Below are 24,622 nucleotides of genomic sequence, written 5' to 3'. Positions count from 1 at the left end.
GCTGGACCTCCTGTGAGAGCACTTGCTGTGAGGCAGTTGTTGCCTTGCTGTGGGGTGGGTTTATGGTTGATAGTGAGCTGAATCCAGCAGAACGCATGCACTCGTCACACCCTGATACAGCTCATCGGCCTTTACGGGGTGTTTCATGTGCTGCTGCAAAGGTACACAGAGCTTGGTGCTCAGAAATGGAGACGAGTCCAAACGAAAGTTGATAAGGCATAGTTCACTGATCTGTCTTGGTGCTTTTGTGGGGGCTGACATTAAGGAATAATGATAGTCCTTAGTAATACTATAGAAGATAAAAGCTTAATGTTTTAGAAAATAAAAACTATAAGGCCTTTTAAGCCTCATTTACTCATGCAAAGAGGGGAAGTTTCTTCTAAGCTAAATCCTGTGTAATTGGCATTTATCAAGTTTTTAGCCTGCATATAAAGGGTCTCAAGATGCTTTCACTGATCCAGCCCACTCTTCATGGCTATATGTTAGGTGGAATCCTCCTGTTCTGTTTCAGGTTGTCATTTCTGCGATAATGCTGGCCTGCCTGTTATTTCAACCCTAAAAGCTGCTGAGGAATTTCTGTGGGCAGAGCAGTGGGCCTCCTTCATTAAGTACAACTAACCTTACTTCTTGTCTCTACCACAGGGTGGTTAATGTCACTCCGGTGCCTGGGGACTTGCTGCGTGAGAACACTGAGGATGTCCTGCAGGGTGAACATCTGAGTGATCAAGAGAATGCTCCTCCCATTCTTTCAGGCCGGCCAGCAGAAGGTCTTGGTCAGGCTCCCAACACTGCGTTCAATGAGGGGGAAGTTTGGGAAGAGACAGATGTGAATCGCAACAAACTCAGGATCAGCATCAGCAAAGTAAAGAACATTTCTTTACCTCTGGTGGCTGTCGGATTTAGGGAAGTGTATTCATAGACTGCTAGAAGCTGATTGGATCCACTGCATCCAGTGTAATGCAGCCCAAAAAGCACTGTAGAATATCCTTGTGGAAACTGGAAATTACAAACAATTTTTCCACAAAGCCATTGGGATTAATTTGGATCTTCACGCAAATTACATTTTGGGAGCAAATAATGCTGGAGCCAATCGTTTGTACAATCATTATGTCAATATCTAGGATCTTGCTAACTCAAGCAGTGGAATTCTAGTCCTTGCATAGCTGATACAATATCAGAAATGTCCCAGGTTTGGAAATCATAAACCAAGATTTTATTGTGTCCTGAGCTCTTGGTTAAATACATTTAATCAGAGATGTCTTCGTAAGCCATGTTTTTCTACATCATGAATCATTACTGATTTTTCTCTTCCAATTTTTAACTTTCTATTCTAAGGTTAGCACAATCTATAAAGAGCATCTAATGGTGTTTTCACCCCTGTGAAGAGCTAGAGAAACTATCCACCAGGTTGGATGAGGCCTTGGGTGGCATGGTTTAGTGTGGGGTGTCCCTGCCCATGGCAGGGGGGTTGGAACTAGATGATCTTAAGGTCCTTTCCAACCCTAACTATTCTATGATTTTCCTCATTCTGGGATCATATTAGACTTTTTAGCTTGCAGGAAGTATATATACTTCAGTTGGGTTTCCTCGCAATCCCTAAGCTGTTTCTCAGTCGTTTCTTGTAAGCGTTACCTAATTTCTTGGAAGCATTCCCACTGAATGATGATCTCTTAGTAAATGTTCAGTATGAGAATCTGCCAGTTAGTTTATTTAGGAGATCATCTTACATATTGTAAGTAAATTAGTATTTGTTGTGTTAATTCTGATTTAAAAATCAGAATGTCGCATGGCATGATGTGGGATACATACAGAGACTGTTAACAGAGAAGCCTCACCAAACAGGCTTAAGATGTTATCAGGGTGTGTCAGATGCACTTCACAAACCTGTCTTTAATGGGCTAGCGTGTTAAATCTTCCAGACTTCTGTATCTGACAAGAATTTACTTCGGTCTGTACTGGCACAAAGTTAATCCTTTCAGCCCTTTAGATATCTCCGCTATCCTTAGTCTTATTAGAAAACATTATCCTTGGACAAGAAATAGGCTCATCTAACTTGCTTAAAATTCTCCAATGCAAATCACTTGGATCAAGATGTTATATGTATGGAACATTAGCAGTGGCATCCCCCTAGTTCTTCATCTCTATCAGGGGAACTGTGTGCATTCCCAGAAGTTCTCATTTGAAGGCACATAAGATAAGAACAGTCTGGCAGAATGGAACAGTTCTGTTTCCCCAACATAGCCCCAAAAAAGTAGTATTACAGAGGAGTCCTAGTAACTCCTATGTGTTTTCCTGTTCTTTTGAACCACCAGCTGCCTTGGTGCTCTTCAGTCCAACTGAGGTGTTGATGGGGGAGCCCCAAATGTCCTTTCTGCGTGCTAGTTGTACGTCATGGCTTAGGTACCAAGTGCTGTCATTTGCAAGCCCTGTCATAACAACAGCTAGAGACAAGAGAGGTTTCTACAAGATCCACAGCATGACCAGGTGATTCTTCTGCCAAGAGATATGCTATTTCTTGTCAGTGTACTGGCAAAGAAGCTTAGGGAGTTAGTCAGCGTGGCAGTGAGCACTTCAGTTCTGACAAGTTCTGTAGCCACACAGCAGTCTGTGAAATGGAGCCCAGGGCATCACGCTCTCCAAAGCTGAAGAAGTCTGTCCTTTCTCTCTGTGAGGGTTATCTTTAGTGTGACTGTTCTCTGAGAGAGAATCAGGTTTTATTTTTTATTCACAGTCACCACATGGAGGAAAAGAAGGAGGCTGCGGATTTGATCTGTAAGGGCAAAGCCCCACCTCTGCTTGTGATCTCAGGCATCCCTTGCGTCTTTCAGGACTGCAAAGGCAGCTGGTGTGTAAAACACCCTTCTGCTATTTACAGCTTAATCATCCGTCATCTTCTAGTCTTGTAGCACCAGAAGTAATTCTGGCTCTCCCTGTCTTGCTCTTTGTATTTAGGTGAGGAGTAGACCTTGCTATGTTTTTTCTCCCCACTACCTCTCCAAGGTCATCCTTGTTTCTCTGTTCACACAGTTCAGATCTTCTCCTATCCCACTTCTCCCATTTCTGTGCTAAGGACAGTTTTTTCCCTGCTTACTGTCACGGACCTCTCTTAAGTCCTCCTTCTGGTTCTCCTTCCTCCAGTGGATCAAAGTTCTCATTCTGTGTTTCTCCGAAGCCTCTTCTTTCCTTCCCACACCCCCCCCCCAATTCTCTGCTCTTGGGTATTACCAAGTTGCCCATTACTCTACAGTTACATCAGCACTTTGCTCCTCTCACTAATACATTTGACCTTCATTAACCTTCTCCTGGCCTGAATAGGTTACAGATTAAATCATTGGCATCTATTCTGCTTTTCCTACAATGCCTGAAAGTCCTCCACCTTCCCTACCTGCAAAGGCTTTTTAGTATGCATTCCAAACCCAGCCTGGATGGTTTTGATCTGCTCGTTTATGGACACTGACTGACTTGCCATATACACAGTACATGTACAAAGGCAACTTGTCTTATCAGCAGCATTTTGCTGAGAAGCCTGCTTACATTCAGAGCCTCTGGCATTAATAGAGGACAAATGAATGCAGGGCATGCTGCAGAGAAGGGTAAACACTCTCCACACTAGGAACTTGCACTGGCACCTCAATGCACATCCCCACCCAGAGGCAGCGTGTGGCTGTCGTGTTCAGGCAGCACAGCAGGGTTGAATGCAAATCCTAGACTGCTACTGCAGCCCATGGACCATTCTGCCTCTATGCTTTTGCTTAAGCAGGTCTTCTGGGGGGAAGCAGCACAGTGGAAGGCAGAAGGCAGCTGTGTTAGTCACCTACTTTTGCTCCTTAACCTATCAAATTCCCTAAGGCCATATGAAAACAGAAAATATGTACTAGTAGAGTATGAACACACAGTGCTCCCAAGTGACCTCGAGCATGTTCAGGTCCCTGCATGACCTTGGGTCCGTGGAAAGCTCTTACAGACCTTATGGTTAAGTGTATGTCCAGGAGGACTTTGTTTAGAGGGCCAAGATTAAAACAAGAAACAAAACCACACAAATCCCAAACCACCCTGGGAATTAAGAGATGCCTGAGACATATCAAGTTCATCAAAAGTGAAAGTATGTACATTGCAATATAACACATAGAGAAATATTGACGAACCTGGGCTCTTAGGCATCTGGGATAACCAGGGTTTCTGTGTGAAGTAGGTAAGCCCATGAGAACACTTTGGATTGACTATTCAGCATAACTGCAGTGCAAAGGCTACTTTATAAAGATGTTTAAATATTTGAATGGGTTTAAAATCCATACCTTGTTTGATACTAGATAATTGCCAGGGCATATGGGCCCTTGCATTCCTTCAGTGTAGATTGTGAAAATGCAGCTGGAACTGTATCCTAGAAGAAACCACAGAGCAACAGTGAAGGATGGGAAGTAAATGTGCTTGGTCAGAGTTTGAGGTTGTCTGTGTTTACCCCCCTACAGACTCAGTGCATGGTGGAAGAGGAGCAGAGAAATGGTGTCTGCCCCAGCTCCCCTGTCCGAGTGCCTCCGGAGTCCCCCACCGCCCAAGCACGCTCCCTGCGGTACCGCCGTGTGAACAGCCCGGAGTCAGAACGCCTCTCCACTGCTGATGGCAAAGCAGATCCACATGAAAGAAGGTTTGCTCACCCTCTGTAGCTTCATGGCTTTTAGCAGTGTTTTGAGGAATGATTGTTGAGACCAACACAACCATTAGATCCAGGCACTGGAAGTTCATTTCTTGTGGGAGGTGTTCATGAGCTTCATGATCTTTCTGATGAGACACTCATGTCTCTTAATAAGGAGAGGTAGTGGGAATGATTCTTAATCTGTCCCTGGATGGGAAGAACTCCAGAGATGGAGGGGGTGACATTTGTCAAAGGGAAGGCAAAGCATCAGATCAGAGATAATGTGGATAGTCACAAAGCTTTAGGGTGGCCTGAGATGGGAGGGAACAACGGATCTTGTTAGGGTATGTACAGGGACACATGTATTCTGGGAGCTAGCTGGCAGATCCTGATCTGGTGGGTTCCATTATTTCATTGTTTTCCAGTAACAGTACTAATAGTATTCATTCTCCAGCATATAGCATTGTACTTATTTGCATGTGAAAAGTACACATTACACCCAGGTTTTGAGGGTCATGGGAATACCTTCTCTCAGATCCACAGCAAAGAAACAAAAAAGCAAGCTTAGCGAAAGCAGCTTTTAAAGTATTGTGTGTTGGAGAAGATGTGTTACAAGATAAAAGCACTTGGTGCTGGTAACTCCCTTCACACCCTTTGTTACTCTGTCTTCCTCCTCCCATTGGAAGTCAGGGCATGGGCTGTGGTTGCAGGATGTACAGGTAAAATGGCCCCTGTAGAAGAGATAGGGGAGAGACAGGTCTTCTTCTTGAAGACAAGCTGTCACACTTCAGCCAAGGGGAAAAGCCCCAAGGAAACAGTAGCTGGAAGTGAAAGAGGATCAAAAAGAACTAGAGAGAAGATGTGCCTCTAGCACTACCCCAATCTGTTAGGTAGCGGTTTATCCTGGGTGGCTGTGGGAAGCTGTAATGATTCTCTGTAATTCAGGAAAGATTGATTGTGTTGCTATTAATAATTTAGGGTTTAAATAATAAATCTTGGGTCTTGCTACCTCTTCCTTTCCTTGCTCCAAAGAAAGGCCATTTAAAATAGGAAGGGAAAAAAGCCATTTATAACAGTCAGTGACGCTAGTCCTGTATATTCACTGAATATATATATGAATAGATTTTAAGCCCTTCCTTTATTTCTCCCACTCTTCCTTGTCTACTCAGCATCATGCTAGCTTAATATAGAAAATGTGTGTTCTCCAAAACACGTCCCTTTCTCCTGTGTTCTTCCTTTAGCTCCTGTTTTTAAAATCAAAATATTTTTTCATCTCCCAAGTAGCCTGCACCAAGCATGGTGCAAATACAGCCTCACTCTGCCACACAGGCTTCCCTTTATCCTGGTTGTGTCTTTTCACAACACAGACCTGAATCCCAGCACTGGGAAATTCTTCCACTCCAGGAGCCTCTCCTCTGCTGCAGAACAGATGAAGACATTGGCTGAATCCAGAGTTTATTCATTTCTTTTAGCAACAGCTCTTTAAAATCCAGTTCTTCACACACACACACACACACACACACACACACACACAGAGTATAGGTCATTTTTCATTCTTTGCATATTTAGTGTTCCCTATTCACAATGATCTATTTGTAAGACTTTAACAAATGCAGCCCTGCTTCTTTCAGATCCATCAGATGGCTTTGTTTTTACTTACAACTTCCTCTATATCGCCCTTTGGTTCACCTCCTTGTCTAATTCCTCTTTCTTTGTAACAAATATTTCATTTGCTTGTAATTCTTTCCATCTCAGCTCTGGCCTTCCACATTGTTAAAGGTACCAGTTTTGCTTAGCAAACCTCACCCAATGGTTCCTCACTTCCCTGTTGCCCCTCATGCTTTCTCACACATGGAATATTTTTCCCAGAAGAGTCTGCAAGGCTCCTGCGTGGTCCTGGTTGAAATCCTTTGGTAAAGCACACTGCAGCTGTCTTTTGCTGGGCAGCAGACACTGGTTTGTGCAGCAAGCTGCTACCCTCTGGGATAGGGAAGTAAAGCAGGTGCAGGCCAAATGAGAAGCATGGATCGTAACACTGGAGCAGAAAGACAAGTGCCTCAGTGGCCACTACAGAGACAACACGGTGCAGTTGAAGAGGTTGTAGGAGGTCAGCAGAGACACTGTTAAATCAGACAGTAGATTTAGTATTTAGAATCATAGAATGGTTGGGGTTGGAAGGGATCTTAAAGCTCATCCAGTTCCAATGCCTTGCCACGGGCAGGGACACCTTCCACTAGACCAGGTTGCTCCAAGCCCCATCCAACCTGGCCTTGAGCACTGCCAGGGATGGGGCAGCCACAGCTTCTGTCATCTACAAGGAAGGGAGATGCCAAACTGGCTGTCGTACTGAAGTACTTTAGGGCAAATACCTTTATGCATCATAGGTTCTGAAGAAATACTTTTGCTTAAGCTTGTATTTCTGAAGCATACCAAGAAATGTGTGAGAAGGACTATACAGCTCTTACGATCCCTAACTTTAACACAAACCCGATGTATTTTTAATGGCTTCATGTTCTGTCTTCAGATCTCGAATGGATTTACCTGGCTCTCCATCACGGCTCGTGTGCTCTTCCCAGCCAGCCCAGATGCTGTCCATTGATACTGGCCAGGCTGACCGGCAGGCAAGTGGTCGGATGGATGTGTCTGCTTCAGTGGAACATGAAGCCCTCAGCAATGCTTTCCGCTCAGTGCCACTTGCAGAGGAAGAGGACTTTGACAGCAAGGAATGGGTTATCATTGATAAGGAGACAGAGCTGAAGGACTTCCACCCAGGTGCTGAGCCAAGCACCTCCGGGACCACGGATGAGGAGCCTGAGGAATTAAGACCAATTGAAGATGGTGAGGAGAGAAGGCGCCTGGGGGCAGATGCTGCTGTCAGGCCGAAGACGCACGATGGGCGAAGTCGGGGTATGCAGCCTGTGACTGAGGAGGACAGTTCCCACAGACATGAAGGACCTTCTCAAACAGTATCTGACAGTAAACATGAACAGCAGACAGGAAGTCCAGCCCACTCCCCCCTACATTCAGCACCAGCTATCCGACAAAGGAGACGAGAATCTGAACCTACTGGTCCTCAGAGACAGGTAAGATCCCTGGGTCTGTATCTTGTTGCCTAGCATATCATCATCTTAGGAGACCTCAGCTGTGCTGGAGAAGTCTATGATTCCAAGCATGGATGGTCTTGTGAAACTCTTTCTGACAGTACTTGCAAATGTTGTGAACACCTTAGAAGTGCTCCCTATAGCTAGTACCATTGTCCCCTACTGAGGACACGCTGTTATCAAAATCTTTAAGCCATTTTGGCACAGGGACAAGAGGAGAGCACTGTTGTGGTTGTGGTTATCTTTAATCAGTTCTCTTATTGCTCTCCCACAGTGTTTTGTTAATAACTGCTTAGTTCTACAGAGGTGTTGCTAGTAAATCTTCTCCACATAGTTTTTCATCAGCAACAGCAGTGTGTGGCAAGAGAATGCCCTCTAATCTAATTCTCCATCAGCACTGGGCAGGCCTGCAGCAATGCAGATAACTAAAGAACTCCCTGAAATGAAACTTTCTTCTAAATACCTAATAAAGCTCAGAGTAACCAACACACACATCCCATCAACCTTCCTTCAGTGGCTGGCATTGCTGTTACCAGGTATTTACTCACAGAAATGTTCTTGACCTACTGTCTTTTTTCCAGATAGTTGTAGAGGGCTTTTTTTCTTTCAGTTTTGCCTTTTCTTTTTCTCCTGTGGTCATCTGTGATATAAAGAGGTTCAGTTTTTAGTGGGAGGTAGTTTATTAGATTACCTGAAAAAACGTGGTATACTTTTAGGTTCACAGTTCCTCTATCATATCTAATCGTCACTTCTCAGACATTCAGAAGAAGGCTGTCACAGTGTCCACTGCAAGAGACAATAAAATTGTTCTCCTGAGGGCTTTTTGTATTTGTATGTTAATGAAGATCTCTCATGCACATGGGATCCACAAGTGCAGCAAGGAGCAGGCGAGTATCAGGTCATGTACATGGTGATACCCATCTACAGCAGGTGTTTGTGCAGTCTGCAAGATAGGTAACTCCATCTCCCATTCCCTGTTGTGCTTGCTAATGTGTATGAGGCTGCAGCATTTACAAGAAGGGTATTAATACTGACAGCAGCACTAGTGGGACTGGCCTGCTAAGCATGAAATAGTAGTAGTACATGCTTCTCATGGAGGCTGCATCCACTGGCAAGGTTCCTAGGTGGAGGTGTTTGCTGTATAAAGTCAATATGTTGGATAACCTAGATACCTAGAGGTTGCATAGGCAAGATCAGAGATATGGGAGGGTCTGTGTATGAATTTGCTCTGGACACTTACAATGCTGATCAGTGCAAGATGATCTGCAAGATGCAGTGAACGTGGCAAGAGCGAGCTGTAAGAATCAGCAGAGACACTTCACTGACATATTTAGTGTAGCTGAAGTAGGCTGGAGGTGCCTTCTTGGCCATGGCACCTAACGCTGCTGTGTGAACTGACTGAGGGACTTGGGTTTGATGCTAGGAAGGTTGCTTATCACTGCACAGGGATGTTTACAAATGAAGCAAAAAGGAATGAATGGGATTGTGGGGCTCACTAATACATTAGTGATACATATATCACTAATACGTATCTGCTAATACATTAAACAGCCTTGGTTCTCCAGCAGTTTTGTAACTGCTATGTTCTGAAATACCCTCTAGTTTCTCCTTTGTAGCTTTGTACATATGGACCAGCAGTGGACTTCTTTGGCTGGCCAGGATTTAGTTGTGCTTCTGTTGATGTTGGGGTCCTTCAGTTGCCTCTGTGTACACAGCTTTACGATGACATTCATGTTTTTCCATTTGCTGCCACATAACTGGTTGCTGACTCTCGAAGGAAAAATGACTTGGTGCCTACAGGAAAAGCAGAAGTCTTGGGTACAGCAGAGATGGACAGACAGTTGGTTGGGACATGAATAAGTTCATAGAATCATAGAATGGTTAATGTTGGAAAGGACCTTAAGATCATCTAGTTTCAGCCCTTCTGCTTCTCTGGGCAGCCTGTGCCAGGGCCTCACCTTTCTCATAGTAAAGAATTCCTTCCTAAGATCTCATCTAAATCTCCCCTCTTCAGTTTAAACCGTCCCCCCTTAAAGCCATTCCTGTCCCTACTGGCCCCTGTCAAAAGCCCCTCTCCAGCTTTCTTGTCACCCCTTTAGGCACTGGAAGCTGCTCTAAGGTGTCCCCAGAGCTTTCTCTTCTCCAGGCTGAACAAGCCCGGCTCTCTCAGCCTGACTCCATAGACATGTCTTCGTATTTCCATGCTGACTGCTGTCAGTCACCTTCTTCTCCTTCATATGTGTGGAAATGGCTTCCAAGAGGATTTGCTCCGTGGCCTTTCCAGCCTGCACAACCTGTAGTTCCCCAGGTTATCCTCATGTAGAGTTCACATGTTTGTTCAACTGAATGAACCTGTTGGAAGAAAGATATTGTAGTGCAAGTGTGAGGGATGGTCGTGTCCTCTTGAAACTGTGGGTGTAAGAGGGAGCACAGTATGATCAGATGCTGCAGCGGGGAAAGTGAAGTGCAGAGGAGGCTCTGAATAGCCCAGGGATGTTTCTAACCCAAAGATTCTTACGTCTTGGTTATCTCCCAGTTTCAGCTGACAAGAAGGCAGCTCCAGTGGAGCACAGACCCCAAGGGAAGCCCTGATATTGGAGAATAGGTCTGTTGTGAAACTGTATCTTATTCAAGCCCTTCTGTCTCTGCAGCACTGAGCACCCAGCAAGCTGTTCAGAAAGCTCTTGGGGTTTACTTTGATGTGTGTGTGTCAGGAATGTACTAATAAATCTCTGCTTGCTTTTATGCACTGATGTGCAGATAGAGCTATAGAAATAGCTAAATCTGAGGAGGGAAAAAACAGTTGAACCTTCACTTTTGTTTACATATTCATCATGACATAGGATTGCTGTTATTGATGCAAGTAATTTATAGCAATATCATTTAAGTCTGTCATGTTCTTAAAGACATTGAGTAAATTCACTGACACTTGGCAGGAACGGCAACTTGCTGCTGTCTTCTCTGTTGGAAAGAAATATAGATCATCATACATTGATGAATTTTAGCAGTTACTTCTGACGGTAGGTCTGTGCTTGTAGGTATTTCTTGACTCGGGATCTCCGTTGCCGCTAGCGCAGTTGGCACTATACGAAAGGGTTTGAGACTTGCCTGCCTAAAACATGCCTGACCACAGTAAAAACGCAAGTGAGAGTGGGAGATATTAACTCTTCCTTACCTATTCTTGGATATATTCTGCACAGTTCAGAGCATTTTACTGGACACTCTCTTACAGTCCTGTCTACCAAAGCCAAGAATTCATCTTTTAGAAGAGGTCCCAGCTTGAAGAGGCACTGGTCTATTTCCTTACCAACTTAGCTGGGTAGCTAGAATCACTCTATAATCTCCCTTGGTGCTATATTAGCCTGTTTTCCCCCACAGCCAGGGAATGCCGCAAATGGACTCACTGTTCTAATTTTCCATGTCTTGACCCTGAGAGCGAGGCGGGTGGGACCCATCCCACCGTGGGTGTTTTTGCTGAGAGATCACACAAGGATGCTCGGTGGGAAGACCTGTGTTGGTAATCCCCCTGTGGCTAAGAAAGAGGCAGGCAGCAGCACATTGCACAGGCTGCCTGGGTGAGCTTCACCTGGGAGCCAGCTTTACCCAGAATCACTGGTTTCTGTGAAAAACTGTGCTTTAGACCCTCACTGAGCCAAGAAAACATTCCCTGTTCTGGTGCTGAGCCCATGGGTGCCCCTGTGGTCTGAACCTCAGTATTATCTCATCTGAGGGATGCTATAGTCGTGACGATGCCTGCTACCCTTGGGAGCAGTACAGCTCAACTAAATTCAGTCATTTCTGAAGCTCAGATTTAGATTCAGGTCAGGGAATGACAACTTCAGAGACCCCCATATGCTGTTCTCTTCCTCCGTTGATTTGAGTTGGTGATGATTATTCCTTTGGAAGGGGCACAGGAGGGGGCTGCCCCACGACAAGGACAGGGCCATAGCGCTGTGTGTGTGATCTGTACTGTGTCTCTGATTCATGTGGAGCAGACACCTGGGTTGCCCTGGGTCTGTTACCTGCAGGAACTAAGTGTGATTTGAACTGAGGACTGAAAGCTGAGCAGGGCTTGGTCTAGGTTATAGTTTGGATCCTGGAGTAGTGATGAGGGAACTCCTTGTCAGTGCCAGAGTGCCTATAGACAGCAAGAGGATAGAACAGAAACTACATCTTCTCTGGCTCTGAAGCAGAAGGAAGGAAGGCTGTGCTGAAATCATCAAGCAATGGGTAGAAGCAAAGCACAGCAGGCTCTCAGGTTTATAACCCCAGGATTATAAACCCAAGAGAAGCGGTGGGCTGGGAAAGGAAGGCAGCAGGAAGGATGAGATTTGAAAAGGTGCTGCTTGTCTTGGTTTCCTTTCCCTCCTACAGCATCATCTGTGAGCTGCTCTGAGGGACCATTTCTCAGTAGGCATTTCCATTTGCAGACGAGAGGCAGGCTCATTGCCCCTCACTCGGTGTAATTCCCATTGAGCTCCACGTGGTGCCTGTTGTAGATGATGTGACTCTGACATTCAGCTCCTCTGGCTTCCCTCCATGTGAGAAGAGCTTGCCAGATGATGGAGAAAGGAGTATGTAAAGTGGCCTCTCTCCCTTATGTTCTTCAGATTCAAAGTTCCTGTCCATCCATGTATTGGGAAAAAAGGATCAGCAGAAAGGTGCTATTTTAAAAGTATCATCAGGTCTGCTCATTTTATATGCTTATATATACACACATAGGTCATAACTATCAAAACCTTAAGCTCAGTAGAAATTCCTAATTACATTTTATAACTTTCAAATGTATTGAGCTTTATCAACATCACATTTTTCTGGGACTTCACGTGAGAGGTGTCCTGTCCAAACAGAACAGAGTAGGCCTGATGGAAGGTGGTCCAGCCTGATTGCTGCCAATGGCACGGGGATAAAGGGGCAGCATCTCCAGCACTGACTGTGTAATTTAAGCATTAGAGCATCAGTGAAGATAAGTGGTATGTCTGTAACCTCAGCTTTAGCCAGGAGGCAGCAATACCAATGTGTGCTTGCTGCTGGGGTGCAATGTCCTTGGTCCTGTGCTGTAAAGGAGGTTCATCTGAGTAGCTGGAGTGATCCTTTTTGATCTGAGAAATCTCTACCATGTGGGAATGGTGTATTCATTGTAAATCATACAACATGCTGAGCCCAAACACAGAGGAAAAAGTAATAGTAAGAATTCCAGTACACTTACTTGAGCAGCCTCCAGCCAGTACACCCAGGACTGAATGTCTGCACCATGTACACAAAGGAGAGATTGTTGTTGTTATGAGAAATCAGAGCTGCTGTCTAGATCTCTTTTTCTCTCTCAAATACTCTGTGTGACAGCATTATATTATTATTATCTGAACGTCTGATCCATGCAGTGACACGCAGTACATTTAGGACTGTGAATAATTCCTTTTCACATTTAATGCCCACCACAAGCTGAGTAGTTCTCAGATGCTTATGAAGATAAGATACCTGCCTCAAAGCACTGCAGAGCTATTGAAGGTGACAGGAAGGAGATGAGACTGGAAGATGTTTAGCTCTTTTTCTTGTATCATTTGCAAGGGCAGCATCTCTAGTAAGGTAAGGAGAGCAGTGCTGGCGTAAGAAAATACAATACTGCCTTTTCACATCTGCCAATTACATTGTGAAACCTGCAGAGACTTCCTGAAAAGAAATGCAGTACAAGGAAGGGAATGGATTTGAAAGGGAAAATGTAATTCCAGGGAAAATGACCTGGTTTTGGAAGCTGAGGTTGCTGGCAGCTGTGAAAGCCCTCATTTCACAGCAAAGGTAGAAAGCAGAGAAAGGGCTTAGTGTTTTCAGGGTGAAGAATCTGAAGTCATTCCTGTAATGCCTCTCTCTTCCATTCAGTTTGTAAAGGGAAGGTAGGGACTGCGATCTCATCCTGGCACAAGCTGTCCTCTCTGTAAGTATACTTTCCTCCCTCTCCTGGCCATCCCAGGATCACAGAAGCTGAGAAGGGACCTAAGAGTGCATCTTCTCCTCATTTCCTCCTGTGGTTTGAATTTCTCACTGCAAGGAGAACTATACTCTGCCTGCCTTTCCTGCCGCTGCCCGTCCTCCAGACTGGAAGCATTAACACTCCCCCTGCAGGGACTCGATAGAAAAGTGTATCGGGAGGCCAGCAGCGTGAGAAAAGGAAAGTCCACTAACAAACAGCCCCCAGAGTTGCCTTTGCAAATCCCTGGAGCGAGTTTTAATAAGAGTCATTGAAAGAGTCCCTGAGAATCCCTGACTTTTAAATATATAGAATCATATTAGCGCCGGGTGTTTCACCTTTTCTCATACACGTGGTTTCCAAGTGGGTTTGCTGCCTATATGCGAGGTGTATGAGTAGCTTTAATGACAAGCTGAGTGATGCCAGAGGAACAGAGAGGTGAGGCATGTGGCCTGAAGAGCCAGAGGAGGGGACTGACTTGGCAGAGGCTGACACTGCTGGTGTCACTTGCGTCTGCGCATGGCTGGGGAGAGCAAGGCAGGCCCCTTGTAGAGGCAGATCCCTGGGAAGGTGTAGGCACAGAGCAGTAAGTAGAGCCCCACATAGGGCAAAAAAGCATTTTTCATCCGCCGGCGAAGATGCCCGCAGCATGCGCATCACAAACCAGGGGCGAGTCAAGTCTTTGCCTGACACCTTTTCCTCCACTCTTCTTGGTCTTTTTCAGTTGGAGGAGGACAGGCCTTCTCAGCACTCCCTCCCGAGGTACAGCCCCCTGAGAAGACTGGCGTCCTCCGTTTTCTCCTCCTCAACCCTGGAGACAGAACACTACCCTCACGTTGGTGGCACTTTCATACAGCGCAGCCGTTCGGCGGAGAGCAGCCCCGTGCGCATGCCCCACCGCAGGCACATGCCCCTCACGGCAGGAAACCACAGACTCATGCCTTCCGTCCTCCGCATTTCCAGGTCCCAGCTCCAGCAGGTGTGGGCCCGCTTCACACACAAAACATAGCCTGGTCAGGGAAGCAGCAGCCTCCATAATGCAATAATAGATCCCACCTGCCCACAATGTGTCACCACTTAATGCAATATTGAATCCCAGACAACACTGGACTGAGGTACCTGTAACTTCCAAAGCCCCTGCAACCAGACCCCACCGAGACTGAAAACATCTGCCTTTCTAAACCTCCCAGCACCCTGGGCGAGGGGTGGCAGCATGGCCGAAGAGGAGAACGCAGAAGGGGAACGTGTCATGTGTGAAAGAGGTGGATGCCAGGGCTCATCTCAGAGACTCCCTCGCGCGTCCTGCAGCCTTGGGGTAGGAAGTGCAGGGCTGCCTCACTGAACATGGGCAATCAATGCCTAATTGTGACTGGAGGGGAGAGACTGTGGAGGTATTGGCAAGCGTTGTCTTCCCCGGGGCGAGTTGGTTCAAGCATCTTTGTTGGTGTCTTACACTAGGCCAAACCTATAGGTGGTTTTACTCCATTTAGATATAGGCAGACTCCCACTGGAAGCTCATCTGAGGCAGGACCTCAGGATCTGCCCCTCTTGTGGAGTTAGGGTTACATATCTCTTTGTTTCTTTGTTTTTGTTGCAGTTTGGTTTCCATACAGTGACCATCTATTTCTGTCCCTTTGACTTTGCCTCTGTTCCACGGCAGTGGACCAGTTTGTCTGCTCTCCACTCCTAAGCTGCTCCAAATCTACCTGCCTTCCCCCAGAGGCACTGACTGTCAAGAGGTGGACAGCAAGGATTTTCCTGCTGATCCAGCTGTATATTCCACTTTTTCTAAATCCCAAAACTTTCAGGCACCTGCAGCTTTTCAGTGGCAGAGCAGCTCTGCCTCTTGGCCTTGCTTTGAAATGTCTGTGGAACAGATGTCACTTGAGAAATAAACCGGCCTCAGCACTTGTTATGCAGAGCCCCTGAAGCCCTTGTCTAAACCTGACTTGAACCTCGGAAGAAAAGGGGGATCAAAGTTAAATTGTCATAGGTATCCTTATTTCCCAAGTTTGCAGGGATATATTGCCCTTTCAGTGTAGCTGCATTGCGGAACACCAGACTGCACAAAGCCTTTCTGTGAAGTGAATGTGGTGACTGTCTTCTATCGAAATGAGCCTTGGGTTTGGTCCTCTGGGAGAAGAGAAAGTATGGATGTTAAGGTTAAGGATGAAAGAGTCATTGCTGGTGCTCAGTGCTTTAGGAGGGTGCAAGTCCGAAGTAATACATCCTGCAGAAAGTGCGTAAACACAGGATACTGACAAGGAAAGCATATAGAAAGCTCAGACAGGTGTGGGTTTAAACTGACAGGGGAGATTGAGATGAGACATCAGGAAGAAATTCTTCCCTGTGAGGGTGCTGAGGCGCTGGCACAGGGTGCCCAGAGAAGCTGTGGCTGCCCCATCCCTGGCAGTGCTCAAGGCCAGGTTGGACACAGGGGCTTGGAGCAACCTGGTCCTAGTGGAAGGTGTCCCTGCCTGTGGCAGGGGGTTGGAACTGGATGAGCTTTAAGGTCCCTTCCAACCCAAACTAGTCTGGGATTTTTATGTGAAAATGGGTGTCGGAAGGCAGTTGTGACACTGAGTTATTACTGCATAGGTAGGGTGTTACCCGTGGAGCTACAATGAATGCTTCCTTCCAAATACATATTTTTTAAGTGTATCTGCCCTGCCTGAGGTGCCCTTAATGTCATTCACTCTTCTATAAGCCACCTATGGTCCTTCCTGAAGCTTACAGGACCTGGCCCAGTGGGTCTGCATGCTGCAGGACATGCTCAGGCAGGCTGGACGTGTGCTGCGTGCCCACAGAGCATCCTGGTGGGATGGAGGTGGAGGGGGCAACACACCCTCCTTGCGAAAATGCAGCATGGGCATGACCAGTCTCTTCCCACAGTTCTTCTTGAATCAGTGACATCAATTTCTATTGATTTGCTCCAAAACCATCAGTGAACAGGACACTTCTCTGCCCACCCAAAATGTGTATCTCCAAGTTTTTGATCAGTTTTATTTTTGCCAGAAATACATGGCCTGATTTGACCAGTTGCCTAATCCTGTTTCCAGTTCTTCTGTTGTCAGGCACAGAAACCAGAGAGAGCAATGCTTTGCTTTTGCCAGAGTGACTGAGAAGTGAATGACTCCCTTTGGTAGACTGTGCTCTGGTGTTATTTTTAACATGTTCAGTAGAGACTTTACCATTGCAGAGAAAATGGAATTTGTGAAAGAAGTAGATTTGAAATCAGTAGCTCTGGATAATTTACAGTTCCTCCTCTCCAAAATGCTGATGGTCACTTTTCAAGGTCAGTTTTAGGAGTGAAAATTTCTATGGTTCTATTAAATAATAACGTAGTTTTCTCAGTGAGAAAAGGGAACAATGGGATGAGAGGGTCTTGGCAAACTCCGACCTGCCCCTTTCAGACAAAACCAATGACTAGCTGATGAGTAGCTCCCTACATAAATTTTAAAGGGCAGTAATCTAACATCACTCATCGTGGTTATATATAGATATATATATAACCACTTGCCAAGTAAGCTTGGTACTGGTATTTTTCCAAGTTCAAAAGTGTGATTGATAAAGATGGTTGATTTATACAGACTTTTTATGAGATTTTCTTCTAGATAAAATTATTACTGAATTGAAAACAAACTAACCAAACAAAGTACGTTTATATGTTGGTATCTCTTCCACGAGGAGATGTTTCTCCTTAAGACTCCTGATCTCCTGCCCTTAGCTCAGCACTATGCCATGCGTTTAGCGGCTGTCCAGAAGAGAAATCACTGAGGAAGAAAGCTTGCAGTGACAGGAAGATGGATGGCTTAATAAGATAAGTGATGTGATTGCTGTTAGGAGCACCTGTCTGAAGAGAGCAGGATGGGTTTTTTGTCTGCCAGGCAAAGATGCGGGTCTGGGTGCTGGAAGATAAAGTAAGAGAGGTCAAACTAGAAGTAAGATGCTCATTCTAAAGTCATAGGTGGGTGGTAAACCTCTGAAACGTGTTATTACAAGACACTGAATTCTTTGCTGTTCTGATTCTGTAAGGTGGGATATTGATCTTTAAACCAATCCTGTTAAACCATCAAATTTGGGCTCTCTACCAGAATAACTGGACACGCTGCTGTTGCCTGGGTTTTATGGGAAGTTTTTCATGCTCAATATGTCTTTTACAGTTTCATTCTGAACAAATTAATTGGTGCTAATGGCTGGAATCCTGCTGTTACAGTAGTATGCAAAGAGTATTAAAAATAGTCAATTTGAAGATTTTTTTTTAACATCTTCATCTAATGCTGTAATTACTGTGGAATCCACATGTTGTTGAGGAACAGTTGGCAAATGGAAGAAATGTGAAAATAGCTCTTTTTATATATCTGGAAATGTAATAAATTAATATTAAAACTAGCTACAGTGCCATTTTAAAGAAAAACCTCCGTAGATTACATTTATATTGCATTTATTTATTTTTCATTCATAATGACTGCAATTATAAATGTAAATATGTCCAGAATCGAAACAAAAAACCCCCAAACCCTCAACTAGAAAACTCAAGGGAGGTGGCAGGCAGCCATTTCCCATTGAAAGCTGCACTTCCATAGTCAAGGTGGGGGAACAGAAGTGTCAGTTCTCTAAGAGGTATACCCTCTACTCCCACCCCATCCCAGCCATCCCTTTGAGCCTTCCCCCTGTGCCAGTGCCCGTGTTCATGGGGCTCACAGACCTGCAGAAGGAAAGTTGTTTTCAGCTTTGGTTCATGTCCTGCTTTGGTTCACTGTCCATTTGCACAGCTGACAGCACTGGCAAGCCAGGGTCAGTGGGGAGAAGAACAACTGATGGAGGGCTGTCAGTCCTCCTGGAGTGATGATGGAGTTAATGGGCTGAAAAGTTAGGTGCCCTTACTATGTTTCCTTTTATGTGTGATAAAGTTACTTAAATTTTTCAGCTGGGGTCACTCAGTGCTAATCAATCTCAGTGCAAGTCAATCCCAGTGCAATAAAAATTCCTTTCAGCATCAGACTCTGAGGCAAATTGTGTCCATCAGAAGGGTTCAAGAGCAGGCTTTGCGTCTTGAAAGAGATGTTCTTGCTTCCCATTGTACATAGCACTTGTTCTCCTCAGATTCCAAAATGAGGATTGAAATGAGCATTTGCTACTCCTTTATGATACAGAGAATCCATTAGCATCAGAAGGACAGGTAGCTGCTGCTAGGATCTCATGCTCTACTTCAGTGAGCAAATGCACATCAGTTGTATATACATACAAAAGCCATCTTTTTATATCTTGGTTCCTTGCACTTTCTTTCTATGCAGAACGGGAAATGTTTCTAACTGATGACTTTCTTCCCACAGGAGATAGGATTCCTGTGAAGATGTTACTGTAAATGCTTGGGTTAAGCTAGCGTGAGTTGGGTAAATGCAGTTATGCAGCACACATTCACTTTCAGTGGAGAAGGCTGTAGTGGGAGGGGGTTGGCTCCAAATAAGTGAAGGGCAGGTAAGTGGCAGAGTTACGTTGCATCACCTCTTTCACTGTTTAAAGTCTCTCTTGTTGCAGTGAATACAGAATGTAAGATAGAAATGCCCTGTAAAACAGCCATATGGTGATATAATCCCATCCCTATGCTACCTCTGCATGATGAAAAACATCTCTTGCTCTTCCACTTCTCTACATTGTGGGTCTGAACCTGGACATTGTGGTGGTCAAGGCTCCTGCAAGGCTGTTGCTCTGAAAGGGACAGGCTGGTTCAAAAGTTGTATTTGTTGGGCTAAGTGTCTTTGTGGTTCCTAGAGACTTCCAACCTGGACGGATGCTTTCCTTTCCATGTGACAGATATTGACTTGAAGACCTTTCCTTCAGCCCTTTTCCTGTAGTTCAGGTGGGGACACTTTAAGGGTCCCCAAGGACAGAGGCAGATCAGCCTGCCTCTGCAGTCCTGTGTCCAAGTGACTTCTGAGGAGTGTGTAGGAAGGTGCTCTAGCTGCCTTTCTGTTATGAGGTACTCAGAGCCTGAGCATACCTTCTTCATTCCAGTGCTGGGAGGCAGCTGGCACCACCTGAGCTGTGCAGGATGGTGGGAGCTGACACCATCTTTCTACTCCAGCCTGGTTGCCAGTGCATGTTCCACTCCACATCCACCTGCCCCATTGTTTACTTCCATTGGCATTTATGGTATCTCATCCCTTGCATCCTTGTTGTGTCCCTGGATACCTGCACTACCTGCTGCCTTTGCTGTTCCCAAGAATATGGGAACCTTGCCTCCTGCACCAGTTTCCTACATATTGCATATCTCATGTTGCACCATATAGTCCCAGTAGCACTTTGATCAACCTCTTGCCTCCCTCCCTCTGATTTCCTTGGAGGAAACAGTGAAAAATTACACATTTGGCACTTGGAACAGTCTCGGCTCTGCATGGAGTCTGTGTGAGGAATAGTGATCATGTTGTTTAAAGGCTGTTTGATTTCAAAGATGATAATGGAAGATACCTTCCATTTTCAGGAGAGGTTCACGAGTTTCAAATCCTGAAATCCTCAGGGCTTAGAAACTCCCCAGAATGATTGTGTACATGAGGAGCTAAATTTAGAGAGCTGGCAATGCTTTTTCCCTGAAGGCACTGCTGCCATCTGATTGCAACCCATGTAAATGCCCGGTTAAACACCATTTCTGTTGTTGGGAGCTTGTCTCTTCAGTTCCATTTAAATTGGTGCCTGGTCTCTGCCAGTTAGAAAATGTCTCGACTCCAGCTGCAGGTAGTACAAGTTCTTCATCTTCTGGATGTCTTCTGGGCTGGCAGAAGTGTCTGTGCCCATTCTCCAGCCTGGGAGTTGGGGAGGGGCTCCAAATAAAACCAGAAATAAGCAGAGTATTTCAATCAGCCAGGACAGGGCAATTTTAAGTGCAACAGAGCTGACACCTTGGTCCCATATTCTAAACTTTAACTCACTGGTGTTCCCTCCCATGGCCTGTCCTATCTGGAGGTATCACAGAGTGGTGGGTGTTTTTCCTTGAGGATGGGTATTCTTCACTTGGGCACATAGTTCACACCGGTTCTTCCCTTACCTAACCTGTGCCACTGCTATTAGGCTGTCAAAGGATCTCGTTGCTTTAAAGCAGCTCTGTGTTTCTTCTGCCATCCCGGTTGTCACCATGTCTCCCAAGCCGTTTCTGCAGTGTTACATGAGAAGGCAGCGCGCCTTTGAGGATCAGTCACAAATCTTTCTTTTTTGTCTTTTCGAGGTGAACAAAAAAATCAACTTTTGATGTATTTTTTGCATATAGGGCCTCTGGCAAAAGGCCTGTTGTTTCAAACTGATCAGCTAATAAGGAAAGGTGTCCTCAGCAGCTTCTCTTGCTCACTTGTGAGGCAGAGAGGTTGAGCGACTCTTCAGTCATTGAGTTGCTTTTCTTTTGCAAAGCTGACTCCAAAGCCAGTTAGCATCCACCTTCTTTTCTGTCTCCTCTAGGCTGTGAGCCTTTCAAGATGAGAAACAACACAGGTGTTGTTTGGGACATTTCCCTGCTCCCTGCATCAAATATTTCTTCCAAAGGTTTTCGTTTCAGAGCAACTCCAAAAGGCTTTGGAGTGTTGAACTACCTCATTTGTCTTTTATTTCAGTAGCATCCCCAGGCTTTGGTACCATCTTTATCACTCGTGACACTGCCCCAAGTTTTATGGCCTCTTCTGAGAGACTTAGAAGTTGTTTTGTAGTAGAAGCCTTCTGCAGTCAGATGGGAACCCTCATCTCAATTTAGCCTTCCCAGAGTTTGTTCAGAAGCAGTACTAATAGTCACAGCCCTCATATCTTCCTATGGCCTCTTAATCCAAAAGATTCCCAAGTGCTTTATTTTTCCTGTGAGTCACTTCCCTGCTGTTTGAGGAAGCCAGCAGCAAACAAAGCCATTTCAGAACATGTCAGGATGAAGCCAGATGTGAGAGTTTGATTGCACAGAGCCAATTCAGGAGGCAGAATGTCATTTCATGATCTGGACATTGTGAGGAGAGCGGGTGAGACCTATATACCAAATGTAACCGATATCATTGAGGTATTTCCTCGACTGCGAATCATCAGGAGCTTCACCTGCTCTCTCTTGTGAAACTGCACTGTTTGACACTGGTGCTGTGATCCTATGTAAATAAAATTAAGGCAAGGAAATACAACCACTGCTACTTTAGTCCTGTATTATAAAATAGCTCAACAATAGGATGCACTGTGAGACTGACGATCAGAAAGCATGGAAAAATGCGTTCAGTCCTTTCCCTGTTTTCTGATGCCCCTCCCTCTCACGCCTCCATCTGCCATGATGTGTATATGTGGAACCTCAAAGTGTTTGGCAGTGGCACAAGATTGTTCTTGAAAACAGAGAGAGATTTTTCTGCTGCTCATCTGGAGGGATTGCTGATGCCCACTGTGTTTGTTCAAGGGATCTAGAATCTCTTCCTTGAGCTACACAGAGTCTCTGTGCTATCCAGTCACATTCACACTACAGCCACATCATACTGTGTCAATGACCTTCTTTATTCTTATTGTCATTGTAAAGGGCTGGTTGGGTTAGATGAATGATGCATTTTATTAATGGTTGGTTGTCAGTGGAGATTTATTCGCGCCACTCTCAGAACTCAACCTGGAGCTGAGATCGATTTCACATTGAATAAGAAAGGGCTCTTTTATCCCAATCTATTCAAAAGGGAAGCTTTTATTTTTATTTTTCCTTTTCTGTTTTTCCCAAATGGGAAAGAACTGGTTGGAAATAGCTACGGTGTATTCATGGAGCTCTGTTGGCAGTAACAGATGGGCTTCAAAGGGCAAGCTATAAAAAAGAAGTAAAACTGTATTTCCTAGCAGACAAGGTCTGAAGCCTTGAAAATTGTGGACGATTTGCAAATCCCTCAACTCCTGTTAGTGTTTGTAGTGAATAAACTGCCCCAGGTGTTTGTCAGCTGGAGCACTTTGAGTGCTTTTCTTCTTGACCTGCTTCCCCTGTAGTTGACAGAGTGAGAGGTTCTGGAGAGGTTGACCAAAGTAAGCCAGATGTGCTTCCCGAGTTCACTTCTGTCCCCAGGGTGATGTTGGGACGCTTTTTGCTGGAGTTTCCATTTCTGATTGTATGTATGTTTCTATGTGTTCATGACCCACACATGGTGTGTGAATGGCCATATGTGGTCATGCCTTACAGAAGCGTTCCCATGCCGGTCATGGGCCACTTTGCACACATCCAAGTGCTCAAAAGGCTGTTGCAAGGGATGGATCTCAGCCAGTTACAGCAGCATCCCCGTGGTGTCTGGTTCAGGTGGCACACTGGCCTCCTTTGCTTGTGGCAGAGCTGATTCTGGCAACCTGACCCAGCGCGGTTTCTTAACGCAGTGTCCTGTAGCACACATACCCCTCCATTCACTATCAGCTGGTGGCAGGTGCTGCCACTCAGGATGTAATGTATTGGTATGCAAACACCTATTTTGGGTAATGTTAAACCATTAAATGCATAAAGGCTGATCCCTGCGGTACTAACTTCCTCTTGATTGCATTGTTATACCGTGAGGTTTGTGTTTGGGCGGCTGGAACACAACAGACCTGCTCTTGCAGTTCCAGGGGCCAGCAACAAGCTTAATTTCTGGGAAATGTTTCTAAGGATTATTTGATGTATTGCAACTCCTTTGTATGAAACCTGCTGTTGAGAGAATGATGTCACAATGAATGTACGTTTTAAACAAGCTGCTAACCATGTAAGCCGGGGGTTGGAAGCGATCCCCACTTTACATTCACCTGCATGTCTCTCAGCGTTTGAACAGGGAATTGCTTTGTGTTTGGAGGCTTTCTTTTTCCATACGCAAAGTGTTTCAAGTTGGTTACCTCACCTCGTGCACTTGACTCATAAGGATCCCCAGGGCTTCCTCCGACACGTTTCTCTGTTTAATTCTGAGTGCAATTAATTGATCTGGCAACGTGAAACGCGGTAATGGCAAACTTCCTCCGAACAAGTCTGATAAGGAGGATTTCCATGGGACTCCTTCCCCTCCAGCTTGGTCCTTCCTAAGATAAAAAAGCCAGATCAGGTTCTTACTCAGCGCTGCTGACTTCTGGTTATTTTTATAGCTAAGGAAGGTGTTTAGCTTTCAGAATTTCCTTCTTCTTCTTTCTTGCTGCTATTAAGTTGCCTTTACAATTAGGGACTAGGACAACTTTTGGATTATCATTTCCTTCCACTCTGCTCACCATTTCCTGAGCCTCTTACGAGTGATAAGAACGAGGTGGGCCCCGTTGTCTGCGCAGCCCAGGAGCTCTGTTTTGACTCTTGTGGGAGATACTGGTGGGGGCAGAGGTGGGAAGCGAAGGGGCAGGTATTCCACCTTCACAGAGCTGTTGCTTCCATCCAAGACGCTAGGAAAACTGGCACAAACCTAAACATCTGAAAGCACAAATAGGGAGGAGCAGAGCATTTATGCAGCATGGGACTGGACTGGCCTTGGTATAAAAGAAGAGAAAGGCTGTGGAGCGTTTGATGCTGGAAAGAACAACATCTCTCTTGACATTTATGGTGCTGATTCTTGGAATGCGGAGGTCCTGCAAGCAAGCGTGGCAGCTCTAAGACCCCTGCTCCTTTTACCTCATCTGATGCTGGGTTGAAGAAAGAGCTGCTTCAGAAACTCAGATTCTAGGGGTTTTCCCACTCACTGTTGTCAGTCCTGCCCGATCTCCCAGTCCCAAACAAGCTTAGTCTATGTTGGCAGAGGATAATGTCACTTCCAGGATATGCTAAGGTCCTGATAGTATCCAAATCAAAGCCGTTACAGGGAAGACCGGACTACGGCTCTTGCTGCCTGTGTGCCACCTGCATCTCTCAGGACTAAGGCCTCTTTCCATTCCCAATGGAACAATTACCGTCACGTTGGGAACTTGATTTCTGCTTCTCTGACTTTCCCAGCTCCCATCAAGAATCTC

General features: G+C 45.4%; 1 protein-coding gene across 1 annotated transcript in view; it reads left to right on the top strand.

Annotated features, from left to right (window-relative positions):
- The window catches only part of TTBK1 (tau tubulin kinase 1), a gene marked incomplete at its 5' end in the record, with an annotated part of 65,373 nt that overhangs the window by 32,140 nt on the left and 8,611 nt on the right, over window positions 1-24,622 (top strand). The window contains 3 exons of the mRNA XM_080616123.1: window positions 643-862; window positions 4,470-4,645; window positions 7,158-7,716. Of these exons, the coding sequence (XP_080472249.1) occupies window positions 643-862; window positions 4,470-4,645; window positions 7,158-7,716 (955 nt within the window). The remainder of the gene's footprint in view (window positions 1-642; window positions 863-4,469; window positions 4,646-7,157; window positions 7,717-24,622) is intronic.

The sequence above is a fragment of the Psittacula echo genome, assembly GCF_963264785.1.
Source record: "Psittacula echo genome assembly, chromosome: 4".
NCBI classification, from domain to species: Eukaryota; Metazoa; Chordata; class Aves; order Psittaciformes; family Psittacidae; genus Psittacula; species Psittacula echo.
The sequence above is the reverse complement of the archived record's forward strand: the minus strand, read 5'-3'. Positions and strand labels throughout refer to the sequence as shown.